This window comes from Sorex fumeus, unplaced genomic scaffold, assembly GCF_029834395.1.
Source record: "Sorex fumeus unplaced genomic scaffold, SorFum_2.1 ptg000008l, whole genome shotgun sequence".
NCBI lineage: Eukaryota > Metazoa > Chordata > Mammalia > Eulipotyphla > Soricidae > Sorex > Sorex fumeus.
Genome location: NW_026606065.1, coordinates 33076349 through 33095587, shown reverse-complemented (window position 1 = coordinate 33095587; position 19239 = coordinate 33076349). Strand labels below are relative to the sequence as shown.

At 42.1% G+C, this 19239-nt stretch overlaps 1 protein-coding gene across 1 annotated transcript in view; it reads right to left on the bottom strand.

Moving 5' to 3' along the window:
* The window catches only part of UGGT2 (UDP-glucose glycoprotein glucosyltransferase 2), a 128100-nt gene that overhangs the window by 25511 nt on the left and 83350 nt on the right, over positions 1–19239 (bottom strand). The window contains exons 22-27 of the mRNA XM_056109679.1: positions 14726–14857; positions 14399–14523; positions 12267–12362; positions 4346–4448; positions 1937–2016; positions 330–513 (exon numbers count right to left, since the gene is read on the bottom strand). Coding sequence (XP_055965654.1) covers positions 330–513; positions 1937–2016; positions 4346–4448; positions 12267–12362; positions 14399–14523; positions 14726–14857 — 720 coding nt within the window. The remainder of the gene's footprint in view (positions 1–329; positions 514–1936; positions 2017–4345; positions 4449–12266; positions 12363–14398; positions 14524–14725; positions 14858–19239) is intronic.

Sequence of the window (19239 nt, the reverse complement as noted above, 5' to 3'; positions counted from 1 at the left end):
TCTTGGGAGCATTTAAGAGAGTGGCATTGTCTGTCTCTGCCTTGCTGGTCAGTGTGTGTAGGATATGGGTGAGCTGAGCCAGGGGTGTGAAGCAACACAAATGCCGGGGAGCTGGGGAGGGGCACCAAGGAACCTGGGGAACTGAATGAGATGAGCTTGGCAGTCAGGGACATGCAGGCATCAGAGACTGGACGAGAAGCAGGGACGCAGTCAATGTGGTGCGTGGTGAGCACTCACAGCAGAGCACTTGGTGGCCACCAACAGGTGGTGGGGAGCACTGTGCCCACCCCCCACAACCCCCCCCCCCCCGACTGCCCCAGGAGACTCACATCTTCAAGGTGAATGTTATCCAGGTCGCAGTTGCTGTGTACCGTCTCCACCAACCAGCTCTCGGGGGTGAACATGTTGAGGGTCAGAAGGGGCGACTCAGGGACGTCCACAAATTCCGCCAGCAGCCTGAGGGAGTTCTTTGTCCCGAACGTCAGTTCCGGTTCCAGCACAAAGCGGTAAAAGCTGTTGTGAAAATGTGGAAAATAATAAACAAAAACCCACCTGGGGACCAACAATGAGATAGGTTCTTCCTGTCTCCACATTTCTATATTCAATCACTTGCCTGTCTTCAAATTTGACCATAGTGAGTGAGTCAGAGAGAAAGCTTGGTGGGCCAGAGTTTGTGTTCTGTATGCAAGAAGTCCCAGGCTCCATCCCTGGTGCCACAGAGTCCCACTGAGTGATAATGGGAGGGGGGACCTCCAAACCCGAGTCTGAAGCAGCCACGGAGCACCGCCTGGTGTGGGACCCAAATGAAATCTGACCCTGGTGTATTTCCAGCAAGTCTACTTGCTCCCAGGGCCACCAATATAACAAGCACAAAGCAAGTCGCACTCAAGTGGAAACATTAAAAATGTTCAATTACAAACAGACAGTGGGCTGAAAGCAGTGCCTGCAGTTTCAAGAGCCGGGGACGCGGCTCAGAGTAAAGCTCTTGCAGTGCTAACAAGACTCCTGGGTTCAGGGGCCAGAGTGATAGTTATCACAGGTAGTGCGTTTGCCTTGCACGTGGCTCACATGGGTTGGATCACTGGCACCCCAGAGAGTTGCCCAAGTTCGCCAGGAGTGATCCCTGAGTGCAGAGCCAGGAATAAGCTAGAGCAGAGCTGGGTATGGCCCCCAAACAAAAACCTAAATACCTACAGTTTTTTTTTAATATATTTTAGGCTTCTGCTCCAAATATCATGCATACAAAGAAACAGCTATATAAATAAGAGCAGCGATTTCCACTCTTGCGGAGTGGGGTTACAAGTCCCAGCAGTACTCGGGGGCTCTCCTGGGTTCTGTGCTTGGGGATCCTTTGAGGGTGTTGGAGATTCAAATCAGGGCAGCTGCCCTAACCACTGCATTGTCACTCTGGCCCCGTCAGATGAAGACAGCCAGACGAGCTGTGCTCAGGACTCACTCCTGGCTCTTTCTCTTCAGAGATCCCTAGCTCTGGGCGCAGGGATTACTCCCGGTAGACTCGGGGGACCATATGGGGTTCGAACCTGGGATGGCCAAGTCCAGGGTACGTGCCCTACCAACTGTACTATCTGGTCCTTTTATTTGCATAGCTATAAACAGGCATTTCTAGAACATATTTCTAAAATACCCAAACATAAATATAAATCCATGAACATTCTGTAAACTAGAACAGTTTTTACCAGTTAATAGTTTTACAGCAATTATGAATTAACATTATTTCTGATACTTTGAGCATTCTGAATTAAATATATTGCAAAGAAAAGAAAGGAGATTAGTCATGATCTCTTTTTTTTTTCTTAAATTTTTATTAGTGAAACACCATGAGGTACAGTTGCAGACTTACAAATTTTTGTGCTTGGGTTCCAGTTAGATCTCTTTTTGATCTGACTGAAGTGAAATGACCTTTCCTGAGACTCACCTCTTTAAAGGGGATTCTGAGAGTTTGGCCTTGCAGTTCATGAACAATCGAAGCCTCATGTTGATTATCTTGCCAAGTACCTAAGAGAAAAGAAAGCCCAGGTGTCAGATGGCCATGAACAGCCACAATGAACTGACTCCGCCAAGCAGGGCATTGACATTTCACGGACGGGGCGAACCCATCCAGAGCTTGAACACCCCTTGAGAGCACCTCCTTCTTCAGCAGAGGAGCAGAGGGCTGTGGAGTTTGTCTAAGAGCACGGGTTGGTGCGTGGCAGAGGTAAGGTCTGAATCTAAACAGCTGTTGAGGGGTACATGGTTTCCCTTTCGCACAACACAGCATTCTTTCACAGACCAACAGTTCCTTATGCACTGAAGGAAAAAAATACTAGAACCTCAACCTGCAAGTACAAAGCAGTGTCTTTACAGTAAGACTGGGGCACCCTCACCCTTTGGGGAGTTCCTCGACACATGAGCAATGTACAAAGTTCTTGGCTATTAATGGAAGCAATCTATAGTCCTCTCTTTCCTGACTCTAGGAAGTAGATAAATTCTTTTTCTTTTCTTTTTGGTTGAGAGGCCATAGCTGGCGACACTTAGGGATTACTCTTGGCTCTGCACTCAGGAGTCACTTGAGGGGGGACTGTACGGGATGTCAGGAATAGAACGTGGGCTGGCTGTGGGCAAAGCAAGTGCCTTACCCACTGTACCATCTCTCCAGCCCCAAGAAGTAGATAAATTCTAACTCTTACAGTTTGCACCTTTATATAGACAATCATCAGTGATATGGGGGAAGATATTACACAACAAAGAATGTAGCAAGGGGAGAAGAAAAAATCACAAAGGCATGGACCTAAGAGGGTGAGTTTGAGGAGAAACTGAAACTCACTGGCTAAGGATCTAAGAGTTTTAATTTTTAATTCCAATTATTTAACTCCTTGTGTGTTTAGCAACAGAAATCACTGAGTCACTGTTATTCTCAATTAAATGAGGAATTACCAATTTCTCCCCAAAATGAATTTATACTCTAAATGCATAGAAGGTTTTTCTTATTTTATATTAATAAGCTATATGATGTACTTGAGTTGCTAAGAAATAATGTATGCTATTAACACCAATGACATAAACTAAAATTCCATGTATTCTTGTATAATCTTTTATTTCCACATTTTACTATTATATAAAAAGCTACAAATATATGTAATGCTTTTTTTTCTAAATAATGACTATAATAACAGGGAATTTGCAAGCATTCTGTAGCTCAATTAAGTAAAAGGAAAGAAACTGAAAGTGTAATTAAGTCTCCCTCCAAAACAAAAGCCCAGGACCAGATGGTTTTATTAGTGAATTCTCCCAAACCTGCAAGGAGTTTGCCTTCCCTGGCTTTCAAAAACTGAAGAAAACAGAAACAGAAATTTTCTAAATATGTTTTAAATGCTGAAAGCTGACAGCTCATCACACACACACACACACACACACACATACACCCCCCGCCCCTCATGATCCTTAATGAACAAGATGAAAATATCCTCACCAAGATCTTAAGAGAACTGAATTCAGCAACACCATGAAAAAATCATGCAGCAGGGCCAAGGGGGACTTACTATAGTGCTGCAACTTTGGTTCAACATATGCAAATCAATGACTGTAGTAGAATGTAATAGATTAAAAATATATGATCGTATCCATCTATGCAGAGAACTTTTTTTTTTTTAAGTAAGACTTGTTATCCCCTTTTTTTGAGGAGAAGGGCCCATGTCTGTCAGTGCTCAGGACTTACTCTTGGCTCAGCAGTCAGGGATCACTCTTGGCAGGACACAAGGGACCATATGGGATGCCAGGGATCGGGTCGGTCATGTGCAAGACAAAGTCCTACCCACTGTACTATCTCCCTGACCCCTCAACATCCATTTTTTTGAAACCTCGGCAAAAATGGGGACAGAGGGAACATATTGCAACACAGCAAATGCCACATACATAGGTGAGAAAATGAATGAAAACTTTTTTAAGTTTGGGCAGAAGACAGGAACATTTACTTTTTTTTTTTTTTTTTTTTTTTTGCTTTTTGGGTCACACCCAGTTATGCTCAGGGGTTACTCCTGGCTCATGCACTCAGGAATTGCTCCTGGCGGTGCTCAGGGGACCACATGGGGTGCTGGGAATCGAACCTGTGTCAGCCATGTTGGCTGCATGCAAGGCAAACGCCCCACCCATTGTGCTATCGCTCCAGCCCCGAACATTTACTTTCATTACCATCACTTGACACAGTTTTGAAGACTCGAGAAACCACAATCGTGTAAGAAAAAGAAAAAAAATCAGGAGCACAAATATTAGATCATATTTAAAACAGACTTAAAAATCACAAATTTCAAAACACAAATGTGTAATCCATAAAAATGTGTTCTCTTACAATCAATAACTGCGCCATCTTCTGCGCCTCTCTTGTTAAAGGATCAACAATGGCAATGACATCAAAGAACATATCATTCTCTAGTGGATTTATCTTTATAATGCTAGAAAACAGAAAATTAACACAATGAATGACCATGGGTTAAATCTATTCAATGATCTAATCAAGCTTAATATCGGCTATCTAGTTTCTTATATATATATGTGTATATATATACATATATCGTTTCATTTCATACAGGAAAATACAAATTTAAATGTAGAATGTTCATACTCAATAAAATATAAAGATAAAAAGCAGAGCAAAAGAGAATATGATTTTGTGAATGGATATTTTTAAGAACTCTTCAAAGAATAATACTATTATGGTGATAATGCTAAAAACTTTACTCCCCCCAAATTCTTATGGATTACACAATGCAAATGATAAAACCAAATGCTTCTGTGCTGACTGAATATATATTCTGAAGTCTGAGAATGAAAATGAACAATTCATCCCTTTTGTTGGAGTTAGTATAGAAAAAAATATATGATATGTGCAGGAAGGTCTAGGGAAAAAAATAATCCACCCAATTTCTTTCTTTTTTTTGGGGGGGGAGAGGCTTTTTTGGGTCATACCTGGTGATACCCACGTTTTACTCCTGGCTCTGCACTCAGGAATTACTCCTGGTGGTGCTCAGGGAACCAGATGGGATGCCAGGGATAGAACCTAGCCGAGTGCAAGGCAACTGCCCTGATAAACTGTATAATCACTACAGCCACAACCCACTCAATTTCTTATTCTATTGGAACCCAGATATCACTATACTTCCCCGGCTCTGCCATCACCATTTTTTCCTTCACTGATCTCAATTCTCTCATGCTCGGGATCCAAAGGGTTCAAACATGCAAGGCCTAAGCTTCACCTCTTTCCTTTGTTTTCTTTTGGGGTAGTCACACCCAGCAGTGCTGATGGTTACTCAGGGATCACTCCTGGTGTTGCTCAGGGTCCCATATGTGTGCTAAGGATCAAACTAGGGGTGGCTCTAAGGCAAATGTCTTATCTCTTTATACTCTGTCTCAGTCTCTGAACTCAGTTCAAAGTCAGAAAATGGGCTCTTCTTTTCAAGAAAATGCTGGAAAAATTACAAAGAACATAGTAGGAGATAATTCTACAACTAGTACAGTTAAAATTTTGTTTTATTTGATAAAAATTACATAAAATTTCACTTGCATTACTACTTTCACACAGCTATTATGAAGCCAATTTTTAGAGGTATAAGTATTATATATATGTACAAAGTTAAAAATGTTTATCTATAGATTACAGGGCCATTCTTTGGTTCAGAGTGACTATATCTATACTTTTTTTTTCTTGGAGCTAAAGGATTACTTTCTCAGCAATTAAATAATCAAAAGTGTAGTAACACCGAGTAGGCTGAGATCTCCAAGCCTACTCAGATTGGGGCTGAGCATCCTCCACCCAGATCCTCCAAATTCCAGTAGGCAGGGGTCACACCCACCAACTGGCCCCCTGGCGCCGTGTAATCTTATAATGACATCTTATAATGACATTTTATTATCTCATTCCTACTTTGGACAAACTGGCAGGCTGCCGAATGTAACCTGCCCACAGGGCAGGGTCTGGCAAACTTCCCATGGCGTACCCAATATGCCAAATACCAGTAACAATGATGGGTCTCATTCTCCTAACCCTGAAAGAGCCTTGAATATGGCACTTTTTTAAAAATCTCAGGGCTAGGACAAAGGAGACGTTACTGGGGCCTGCTCGAGGCAATCGACGAATAACAGGATGGTCATGATCGTGATCGTAGTAACACCACATACCTAAAGCATAAATTAACAACATTGCATACCATGTTACCAAAACAGAGAGTGAAAAATGAAAAGCTAATGTAAAATTCATTTCAAATAGGGTCATCTGCCACAGAAAAATTACATACTTTTTTCTCTTATGTGCAGTTGGTATGACTTAAGATACGAATCCTGTTGGATAATTATGGCCAGAAATCAGAGGTTTTAAAATTAAAGTTAGTATACTGGGAATGACCATTAGTTATCTAGTTACAAATGTCAGGCACTGCACAATGTGTAGCACTAGTAATAGTTCTTTTATGCATGTTTTCTTGAGAAGTTATCAAGGCTTCAAGTAGGCATCTGTTCACTGCAACTTGAAACTTGGTTCCTTTGAGATAAAATGAGCCAGGATTCCTAAAGCCTCATCATCTGAGTGTCAGGGGTAGATCCAGGACGATCTACTGAGCAAGACCCTCTGCCGTACCAATTGGCATCACATGGACCCATCTAAGAACTACAGCGGAATGTTTTCTCATGCAACATTCACAAAAGGCCTTACATCTACCTTCATCACCTTTGAAGCCAAGAAGCTGCTGCTACACTTCATGCCATCAGTGGGGAGGAATCAAGTCAAACACGCAGATATCACTGGTTATCAAGAAGCCTGAGGTCAGAGAAGAAACGCTAGGGAATGGTCCCTGACACACTCCACAGAACTCCACAATGAGATCCAAGTACAAAATAAAATTTAATGTAGTACACTTCATATTCCAGAGTTGAAAACTTATGTGTGTAAATGGGAAGAGGCATTTTTATTATATTATATTAAATGGTTTTAATGTTCCTATTTGCACAGGTCAAAAATCATGGGGTAAGCACAAATTGGCTCTTATTTATTTTCTGATCATTCTATTTGCTAGTTCTTAAAAGTTTTGTTGGAATGCGCAATGTAAAGTAAACTGGCTTTGCGCCTAAGGCTGATACTGGAGGGAAACTGAGGATACTGGAGAGGAAGGTCACATTGGTGGTGCTAGAACACTAAATGCTTGAAACAACTACATAATGAACAGCTTTGTAAAAGCACAGTGTTTTTAATAGAAATTAATGGAAAAAAAACAGTTCATGTACTGAAAAACAGCTCAGGTCATCGGTTGACAAGGCATCGCTGAAGATGCTGTTCATTGTACTGCATTCTCTTTACGAAGATTCCTAAGAGAAATCTCTGCATTTCCTCTTGCCTCAGAGTAGTTATACTGTGCTTGAACTGGGCTGTCTTCAGTTGTTAAGTCAGTGGACTCTGTACACTGGAAGTCTGGAAGTCTCAAGAGTCACACCTATGGCAGGCCCAGGGCTGGCCTGGTCATTGCTGGAGCTCCCTGCCATCCTTCCACACAAACACACCATCACAGGAAGTGCCCAGGATGGAGGGCTGACATGTAATTGTGGCTAGTTCTGCCTGGCAAGGATGCTGGAAGAACATCAATCCATGGAATCTGAGGTGAGGCAATAGGGGAGGAGAGAGCCTAACATTTCTTTGGGTGTGCATTGTGGAGGGGAAAAAGGTTTTAAGTTTATGATTATTAGTAAATATTCTATTTGTATACCCATTTCATATATCTGAGGTTGCATAAAAGTTTTTTGGACAAAAAAGAAGTCATGGGTGGAGAAGGTTTAAGAGGAACTGATATACAGATTTTACAGATCTCTCAAGGCTAAGAAAAAATTAGAATAGGGCTTTTCATTTTTCACTTTTTTCCCAGATTTCTATTTACTCCTGCCATTTTCTCACCCCTTATGCAAACCAACTAAGATACTTTTGCTACATGTATTACTAGTCAATTAAACTTTTAAGACAGACTAAGCTAAAATATGTTAAAAGAGCAGTAACACACTTATAATAGCCATATAAAATATTTCTCTAGTATTATAAATCACTCCATAGAGAAAAAGAACCAGACCAGCACAGTTATAATATTACCTAACACTAACAAGCCATAACTGTACATATATTTCAATTTGTGGAACTGTGTACAGTTTCATAAAGTAACAAGTCATAATTACAGTATACTAAGAATGTATAAATTAAAATGAAAAGTGATCTAAAGTTTTTGCTATCTCTTTAGGATATGGTATTAATACAAATTCAAAGGTTCACCAACATTTCCTAAAATTAAGTAACAGTGTGACCTTTTGTGGAAATCTGAGACAAAATCAAACTCTATTCAGATAAAATGCTACTGAGAATTCTCCTTGGTGGAACAAAATCAGGGCTGAGAAAAATAAGACTAAGAATAAATAAAAATAAATAAATAAAAATAAAAATAGTAAAGACTAAAGACAATTACTCGAGGTGATAGTTTTAAGACATTTGAGTAAACTCAGAAAAACTGAGTATTTTAAAAGGTACTATAGCTCCTCTTACAAACACAATGGTTCTTAAAAAATATATATGGACAGAGAAATCATTTAGGACTCAATCACTTAGGAATCATTTAGGATTATAGTTAAAATGCCTTTGTCATTCCCATGTTAACTCTGGGGCTGGGAAAGCAAATCTGGGACATTTGCTTGGTTCCTGCAGCGACTTTATTCTATGTCCACTCGGCCAGGTTGAACTAAGCTTTTCAGAATTTAGCTGGCGTCATGCACCTGGTTCAGGTGAGTGGGGAGCACCAGGCACTTGACACGCCCGGTGGGCAAGAAGCAACAGCGCGCCAACCTTCCATGGGACGCTCCGCGCTCTGGAGGGCGACTACTACTCGCCACGGTCAGAGGCAGTGAGAACTGCCGTGGTGTCAGGCCCTCCCTGGAGAGGGGAGTTCAGGGCGCTCGACTCCCCTCCTTCCACCCCCTTTCCTTCCCAGCCTCTCCGCCCACTCCGCCACTTATGCACTTCCCATGACTGGTCAAATCTTACAGTGACTCCTTTATGAAGACACCTCATAAATGAATATACCCCATGTGTATCTACACACACACACACACACACACACACACATTTCTATTGCTTACCTACCACTCTGCTGGAACCCTGGAAATACAGCCCGGGGTTGTGAATGTGCATCTCCTACTTTTCTTAGGCTCCCCAAACAAAAAAGATACCCCCCAAAATTGTTTCTCCAATAACTTAATACCTCCAACTTGGTTATCATTAAGTTTTGTTTTGTTTTGCTTTTCTGGGTCATACCCAGCGATGCACAGGAGTTACTCCTGGTTCATGCACTCAGGAATCTCTCCTGGCGGTGCTCGGGGGACCATATGGGATGCTGGGAATCGAACCTGGGTCTGCCACGTGCAAGGCAAATGCCCTACCTGCTGTGCTACTGCTCCAGCCCCTATCATTAAGTTTTGCAGGCCTCAATTTAGGGTAGTACTCCCATTCTCTTCTGAATCATGTGTATTAATTTTATGGTTAAACTTTTGGGTTTTAATCTTTCGGGAGGAGGGGTGGGCTAATCACATCTCAGTGTCGGGGGCTGTTCCTGGAAATGTTAAAGGGACCACCAAGTGGGGGCCAGAGACTGAACCTCAATCTCCGGGATGTAAAGCATGTGCCCCAGCCCACTAAGCCATCACCCCTCCCCCTGTGTGCTTATCCTGTCTGTCTCTTATTTCCAACTGCTGAGAGGCACCTGGACTTGTGTAACATTCATGTCGCTACAAAGTACTGAATGTCTACTATCTTCAAGACAGTGGCCCTGAATCTTGTAAACCCCTTGAAGAGCGGGATCATCATTTGTATTTCACAGAGAAAGAAATTAGAGGTTAGAGAGGTCACATGGTTAAACATTAGACTGGGATTCAAATACATTATTTTTTAATGGCCAAGAAAGCTGGTCCTATGCAGCACAACCAAAGCTGATCTATGTACACATATTATAACAACATAGTGGATATAGAGAAAGCCAGGTCTAAATTCTATACTCAGAAAATGGTAGATGACTGTCATACCATGTTGCTTTTTTTTAAAGCCATGCAGTAAATGAGTATATATTACTTAAATATCGATGCATGCCAAAACACTCCAGATCCATTTCTAAATAACGCTCCAAAAATAAACAGAAAAAAAAATAGGATATATGCACACAACAGTCACAAAGCTACATGAGGTCCTTCCCTCTCTAGAAAACAAAACAATTATGTTTATAAGCCACAGGAGATCTAAAGCGCGGAGGACAACATCCAACCACATATGATCAAACGTTTCAGATACTTAGTGTGGAAGTCAACAGTCTCAAACTTAAAAAGTAAAACCTTAAGTAGAGCATAATTTGAGGAAACAAAATACAGATGACTAACATTTATAATGATAGTTTCAAATGGTCTCATCACATGGTATTTGGGAAATCCAAGAGTTTGTAAAAAGGTGAGTTTAAAATACTATCAGGTGAGTTTAAAATACTTCAAAGTACTGACTCTCAGCTATCTGAGAAAAAAAATAAATGAAAAACTTCATTCCCAAGAGTGCTAGACAATTTCTTCCTGGAAAGTAATTTTCCTCGAGAATGATAAAACACATGTGAAGGCACCTCAAAAGACACAGACTTTCTGAAGCTCTGCATGGACTATCTCTGCCAGCCAACACGGCAAGATAAGGCTACACCTGCCACGCGATCAGAAGACTTAGAAGGAAATGCCAGCCGCTTTATGGTGTGCCAGTCATTTATCCCATTTAGCTTTGTAAGAGGTGATTAGTAAAAGGTCACCTAATAAAGCATGTCTCACGTTTATACACTATCTGATTTGTTTCCCAGTTCTGAATGCTCCTTAACTGAAAACAGAAGCAAAGTTTCCCATTGAGAGACACCGCAGCACATACGAACCCAGAGCTTGCTGCATCTTACTTCAACTCTTGGAGGAAAAGTGTTATGCAGTGAACTTATAAGCTAGTTTATTATCCAAAAGCAGTACTCTTCTGTGAACACCGTCAGAAATCCAAGTGTTTAACTAAACAGATGTTCCAAGAACAAGGAAGTCACTGAACTGGTAAATGAAGCAGTAACACCTTTCTCCCATCTTCAATGAGCACTGAGACTCTCCACCACGCCAAGAGTGCAGTGTCCTATGACCTCACCAGGAATAGTTTGTCCCACAGAGTGGATTAGAGTCCTGCTCCACAGAACACTTTTTTTTATAAAAAGCAAGTTGCTATATATACCTATATTTTACTAACCAAAAATCTTTTGCAACTAAATATTTTATACTTTTCTATCACTGTCACTGTCACTGTCCTCCCATTGTTCAATGATTTGCTCAAGCAGGCTCAGTAACATTGTGAGACTTGTTACTGTCTCACATATCAAATACGTCACAGGTATCTTGCCAATGATGCATATCAAATACGTCACAGGTAGCTTGCCAGGCTTTGCCGTGTGGTCGAGATACTCTCAGGGCTCTCCGAGAAGGGCGGAGGAATCGAACTCGGGTAGGCCATGTTGGCTGCGTGCAAGGCAAATGCCCTACCTGCTATGCTATCGCTCCAGCCCATACTTTTCTATATTAGGAGATAAAAAATAATGTTATTTGGAATAATCGAATCGAGACACTGCAAAAATTCCAAGTAACTTGTGCACTAATGATAATCAACAAATCATATCAGGGAAAATAACTTACTTGAAACACTGTATCCTATCTATTATCATCTATTAAAATGCATAACTGACATTTTTTAATTCTGTCAAATACATGTATTTTCTCTAAGTTTTTGAGTCACACCTGGCGAATGCTCAGGAATTACACCTGACAGGGCTCTGGGGGCCATATGGGGTGCCATGAACTGAACCTGGGTTGGGCGTATGCAAGGTAAACTTCTTACTGGCTGCAGTACATGTACGCTCAAATGAAAATTTTTTTTTTTATAATGTAGGAGTGGGCTGGAGCGATAGCACAGCGGGTAGGGTGTTTGCCTTGCATGTGGACAACATGGCTGACCTGAGTTCGATTCCTCCCCTCTCAGAGAGCCCGGCAAGCTACAGAGAGTATCTCACCCGTCGTCTCCTCGGTGCACATTAAATGAAGAATTTTTAACTGCGCTTTAAACTTAGAGTATTATTTAATAGAAAATACAAATGAAAACCATCACTGAGTAAAACACATGTGAGAGAAAAAAAGGACGCTGTTATTACCTGTGATTCTCTTTTAGAAATCTGATATCAGACCGAGATGCATGTCTGGGTAATGAGGAAATAAGGGCATCAGCTTTCATAATAAAGTCACTCATGCTAGACAAACAGGAAGGAAAAGCAACATGTAAGTGGGGGAGAAAAGAAAGTTACATACTTCACGTCACAACAACATCTCAAGGATCAACAATTCACAAATATCTTTAACATGTAATGTGTAATCTTTCTGATCAATTATTTTCTTTCAATCTTGTCAGTAGGTCACTGGTTTTGTGAAAGTTATTGTTTTTTCCCTTTTGTAAAATATTTATTTTGACCTTGCTTCACTGTCTCACCTGAGGAACATGTTCTTTAAAAAAAATACTTTTTTTAAATTAAGGCACCACAATTTACAGCTATTCACTGTTGAGTTCCAGACCTATAATGTTCCAGCACAGGTCCCACTGCCAGTGTCAATGTCCCTCTCCAGGGTCCCCAGGCCATCACCCCCCCAGCCTGCCTCCCTGACAGGCGCCAGGTTAAGTCCAGTGGCTGGAGTTTGCATCTCCTGTTTGCGGTCCTGTTGGCTCTGTGGTGCAGTGGATGGAGCTCCAGGTCAGGAGCACGGCCCATTGTGGCTGTGAGCGTGAGCCCTGAGCCTCGGCGCCAGCCACAAAATGAAATGATCTTCAGAAGTCATCGCTGTGTGGGTCAGTACAAGCCTGCCTTCAAACCCCGACATCACAGAAACAAAAGCGAAGAAAAGGGATCATTATGCTTAGCACTGCCGTGGTCCTTCAATAACTTGGGGGGAGGGGGACTGAGCCATACCTATCGGTACTCAGGGCTTACTTGGGGCTTTGTCCTCTGGGAATCACTCACTCCTGGCGGGGTGTTGAGGTATCAAACCCGGGTCAGCTGTGTGGAAGGTCGATAATGCCCTACCCGTTGGTCTAACTCTGAACACTTGTGATGTTTTCCACCATGCCTGTGAGAATGCAGAGATGTCGCGAGACTGGTCATGCATGGCCTAGAGAGCACCCAACCCCACAGTGTTCACTCTGGAACAACAGCAAACTACAGCCCAGTGACTACACCTCGGCCGTGAAGAACTGCAGCTATTCCTGAAGTACTACAAATGTGAAATGCTAGGAAGAATGACAATAAGAAGGTACCTCAGTCAGGGTCTACGAACAAACTGCAGCATATTCCTAAGCTACTGTAACTATGAAGTGCTAGAAAAGAATGAAAATGCTGAAACTAGCCCAAGGCCTGCTGGACAGAGCATTGCGAAGGGGCCTACGCGTCCACAGCACTTCTATATGATCAACGTTGATAATGGGTATGAATATATGACATTCGAATGAGAAATAAGAATACATGAGCAACCACGTATGCAGCCCTGAGAGAAATGGTTCGTTCTGGGGAAGGGAGGACACGGAGGTGATTTCTCACAAAATGACAGCAAGTATCAAGACAAATGAAACGAAATAAGCCTATACCACACTATCTATAAGCCTATACCACAGAGCCAGGAGACACAAACTATATAAATTTCAAAATGCTCTTGTCAAGGAGGCAGGCTGGGAGTGACAGGAACCTGGGATACTGGTGGTGAGATTCGTGATGGAACACTGAATGCCTGAAGCTCCATTATGAGCAACTTTGAAAATTATGGTGCCTCAATTAAAAAAAATGAAACAGTAAAATCAATTTCCAGATGAAGATTCAAAAAAATTAACTGGCATATTATCCATAAATAAAAAGAAAATGTTAACCTCTGGTGGTAGTAAGTAAATGGAAGAAGTCTTAAGAAGTCTTACAATTTTTTTTTAACATTCTTCCTTTATCTTGTATTGTATCTTCACTCCTGTATACATTTAAAACTATTGTTGTTTGGGTTTTGGGACTTGGGTAACGTCCAGTGCTGCGCAGGACTTATTCCTGGCTGTGTGCTCATGGATCGTTCCTGGAAGGGTTCGGGGACCATATGGCATGCCAGGACGGAGCCCAGGTTGGCTGTGTGCAAGGCAAATGCCCTACCCATGGTACTATTACTCTAGCCTCATAAAAATTTTCCAACCTTAGAAAGAACAAATGAAATGCAAAATACCAAACTCTGAAAAGAACAGCTCTTTCTGATTCAAAATACTTACTTCTTAGGGCTGAGATTCATAGTTTCAACAATGCCTTTAATTTTCTCTACCAAATTGGTAAATGTCATCTTTTCCAACAGGAGAAAATCTTCCACACAGAAAGTTTCATTTAAAGGTCCTAGAAACTTAAAATACATGCAATTTGGTTAGTATATTATCTTCTGGGAGGTGCCAGTTGGGGCCAAATATTTTCTCACTGAAAAGGCATTTCTTTAGCAAAAATAAGAGGTTTAAAAAAGGTAGCAACTACTAATTCCACCACTGACTAAATCCACTGTGAAACAAAAAAAAACATCAAGGAAACTGAGCAAGCATGGATCTACTTACTCTCCCATTGCTGATGACACCCATTCCCCCAGGATTCAGTTCCAGGACATCGCGACAGAACAGCTGGTGTGTTCGGAAAATGTTTACTCCAATAGTATTATATTTTTTCTCAAAAGCATCCACATCCATCCCCTAAAGCATACATTGAAAGAGATGAAAGACAAATAAAAAATAGTAAAAGGTAAAGGTAAAGGCCCTCCCGTTGATCGTCGATTTGCTCGAGCGGGCCCAGTAACGTCTCCATTGGAGACTTTGTTGTTACTGTGTCTGGCATATCGAATACTCTCGGTAGCTTGCCAGGCTCTCCGAGAGGGGCGGAGGAATCGAACTCGGGTCGGCCATGTTGGCCGCTTGTAAGGCGAACGCCCTACCCGCTGTGCTAAAAATAGTAAACATATTAAATCATGTTCTTAACAATGTCTACCTTAAAATTAGTATAACATTTAAAAGTCACAATAAATAAAACTTTAAAATTGCTACTTTTAAAACCATGTAAGGAAAAAAATCTTTATTTGCTCCATCAGTTACAGTATTTGAAAATCTTATTCCAAGCTATTCATTCTTTGAGCACTTCCAGTGAAGTGAGAGATGAGTAAAATGCTAGGCAACAGCAATTCAAATAAAATATAACATTACAGGGGAAAAATGCTTATTAAGGTCTGAGCCCCAAATTAAATTATGGACTCACATTTTTCTAGTCTCAATTTAAAAAAAAAAACAAAAAACAACAGTGCCTGCAACAGAAATTTATCACTCCATTCTACCCATTCCATCAAATCATTTACAAACGCAAGTCTTGGTTCGAGTAAGACAAAAGTGCACAGACATTCACAGCAAGTCAAGTGCCGACGACAGCCCGGCTGGAGCGCCATCCACACTCCACCCTGCACATGCAGGGTGCGGCCTCACATTCTGATTTCTAAGGACCTCCTGCACTGTTCGAGACGGTCACCCAGCACTGGAAATGTGGCTCCGGTGACCCCAAACCTGAACTTTGAATTTAATGTTTCATTGAGTTGCAAAGAGCCACAAAGAGCTAGTGGCAACAGTTGGGGAGAGTCACAGGGCTGAACTTCCCTCTCAGGCCCTCTCTCGAGCCCCAAGTGTGGGGGCATGGCGACAGGCGCCAGAGCAGATGAGATCTGTCCCTGCATAGGTGATAAGACTTGAGTGTTTGGGTGCAATTAAAAAAAAATTTTTTTTTAAATTTTAAAGAATCACTGTGAAATACAGTTACAGACTTACAAACTTGCATGATTACATTTCAGTCATACAATGTTCGAGTACACATCCCTCCACCCGTGCCCATTCTCCATCAGTCTGAGTACCCATCCCTCCACCCGTGGCCATTCTCCATCGGTTTGGGCGCATTTTACAAACACCAGGTATCTGGTGTTGAGTCTCATCCCCCTCGAATTGTCACCTAACTGCATTCCTAACTAGTTCTAAATGGGATTGTGCCAGGGCAAAGCAGAGTTGAAAAGGTGACAGATCAGTAATGCTAAACTTTATGTGATTAGACCATCCTCTTAAGACAAGACCCCCCTATAAAATATGTTGTGTATTTGGCAACAGAGTGAGCGGCCATCAGCTCCTTTGGGAGGGTGTTTCTCCACCCACCCATCATCCTTCGCCCCACATCTACCCAGATCCGGTGTGCACTGTGTCTGGGCATGTTGGGGCAAACTGTTCCCCAACACTCCAGCTCATTCATTCCACTGTTCCTGGATCAACTATTACTCAACCGAGGACAACTGGCCACTACATTTTCCATATAATAATTTTTTTCTGAGTTACACCCTTTCGAGCTTAGATTTTCTAAAATAAAGCCCTTTCGAGCTTAGATTTTCTCAGTCATAGCCTCTGACTCTGGTGAAACACAGCTCGGCTGATTCTGAAATGATGTCAAACAGTTTGGACCTCTGTGGGGTGGGGGAGTTTGGGGGAGAGGCCGATTTCACACCTGAAAATCTGAAAATTCATGGTCATTAACCTCAAGCAATTAACCTCTGTTATGCTCACACTCAGCATAACAGAAAAATGTTTGCTATTTTCTCCTCGTTCCTCAAACCTCTACCCTGTTCTCGTTCTTCTAATTAAAACTAATGACCTGGCTTTCTTCAGAAAGGAAAGTCATCAGAAGTTATACTTCAGGGACAGAGCAATAGTACGGCGGGGAGGGCACTTGCCCTGCATGTGGCGAACCCAGGTTCAATCCCGGGCACCCATTTGGTCCCCCGAGCATGAGTGCAGAGCCAAGAGTAAGCCCTGAGCACCGTTGGGTGTGGCCTGCCCCCAAACAAAACAGTTCATCTAGCTATCATCAGAGAAGTCTGCCCACCTGCCTCTAGAGCCACAATGCATGCCCTTTCTCTCGTTAAAATGGACGGACAACTCCAGGTCAACACGCCCACTGACTTGGAGATGTGGACCTCTTAGCTAGTACTGAAGAACTCGACCCCCTTTCTCTATAGCATTTTTTCCTCTCATCTTTTGGATGCACTGTTTTCATTGTCATATTAAAAAGATTACAGCTCTCCAATTTAGAAATTCTTCTTTGACCCTAAGTCCTACTTTAGCTGCAGGTTAGTTCTCTGTTTCCCTCCATATGCTTTTTATTTATTTTTTGGGGGTTCCACCTGGCAATGCACAGGGGTTACTCCTGGCTCTGCACTCAGGAATTACTCCTGGCAGTGCTCAGGGGACCATATGAGTTGCTGGGAATCGAACCCAGGTCAGCCACATGCAAGGCAAAAGCCCTACCCACTGTGCTATCACTCCAGTCCCGTCCATATGCTCTTTAAAGGAGCTAGCTATACTTGTTTTTATTTCCTGATGTCTCATTCTCCCTAGTTTACCATACCACTGAAATTATTCTCTTAGAAGTCATCAATGACTCCTTAGCAAATAAAACAATCAATTATAAAGTAGAATTTCTGGCAATGCTGATCAATCTGTCGAAATACTTGCTTCAATTGCTTACTGAGATAGCCTACTCTCTGAGCTCTCTCCTAACTCACTGGCCCTTCCACCTGTCCGCCTAGAGAATCAACCTTTTCTTATGATGGCTATTCAATGGAAAATTCCAGGGCTCCACCGTTGGGCCTCTGTTCTCCTGCCCCTTCACCACTTGCAAGGCATTTTATCTAGTTCTTTAGCTTTACCGGACAAACAACGTTGCCGACTCAAAAATTACAGCTGCCCCCTATTAATTTCCATGCTTATTTGCTCAACTGTAAACTCAAAGGCTTCACTTGGTACCTGAGGCATCTCTAATATCATCTGTACAAATCTAACACTTGGCCCTATACGTGTCCAAATCTTATCCTCCAGACCTCCAGATCTCACAAGACATTACCAGGAATTCCAGTTGTTTAAGTCAAAATCCTAACATACAGCCTTCACTGGTCACATATAATTAGCTAAACACGCTGACCACAACAAATGTTACTTATTAATCATCTCACTGTCCTTATCACGACCTAGACCAAGTCACCATTATTTCTCTCCCTCTCTCTCTTTTTTTTTTTCAGACCACACCTGCTGTACTCAGGGCTTACTCCTTGATCTGTGCTCAGGCTTCACTCTTGGCAGGGCTCAGAAGACCATGGGGGGGGGGGGTGCCGCAGATTGAACCCGGGTCGGCTGCATGCAAGGCAGGCACCCCACCCACTATGCTACCTGACTCAGTCTCTGCTTCCCGACTAGATTATCACAGCAATTCTCTCACTGTTTATCTTATTCGCTCTATTTTGCCTGCTACCAAATCTTCACGTGGTAGCCCAGGTTCTTCTTATAAAGATTATATTATTTCTTTACGTTTCTTTCATGGCCTCCCATTATAACTTAAAAAATATATATATACAAGTGTCTGAAACATGTGGGGTTGTTATTCTGCTGTCGCCTCCTCGTCCTCTCGTCACAGGGCCCTTCCATCACTCAGCCCTCCGGCTGGGCGAGACCACCTGCCTCTGTCCAACCTAGACTGGCTCTGCGCTGGGACCGTGAGGTGGAGCCTCAGACTTTCCTGGCTTCATTTCTCATTTCATTTCGATCTCCACTTTTCCCTACCACTTCCATTGCTAGTCCCGCTGGAATATAAGCTCCACCAGACAGGTACACTCCCAGAGTCCGGTAAATAATCAGGAATCCAAAAACATAAACCAATGAATCTTTATTCCAGAGAATTATCTTTTATCTTTAGAATTTCTCCAGTACTGAAAAAAGAAAAGAATCAGTGAAATGACTGAGAATTATTTCCGTTATCCTTTAACTTCCAATTCTTCATTTTAGTATATCCAAAGCAGAATGCCATCAACTTTATGGATTATGGGGACGTCACCGAGATATATGTAATTTGATTTGTTAAATGCTTCTATACAAAGTCACATCACTTAACATTTATCTTTTACTACTGTGAGGAATGTGTATTCTCCCCAATTGATTATACTTACTGCTATTATTTAGTGACAGATAGCTCCAAGTATACCACACTGGCTTCTATGAAACAGGCA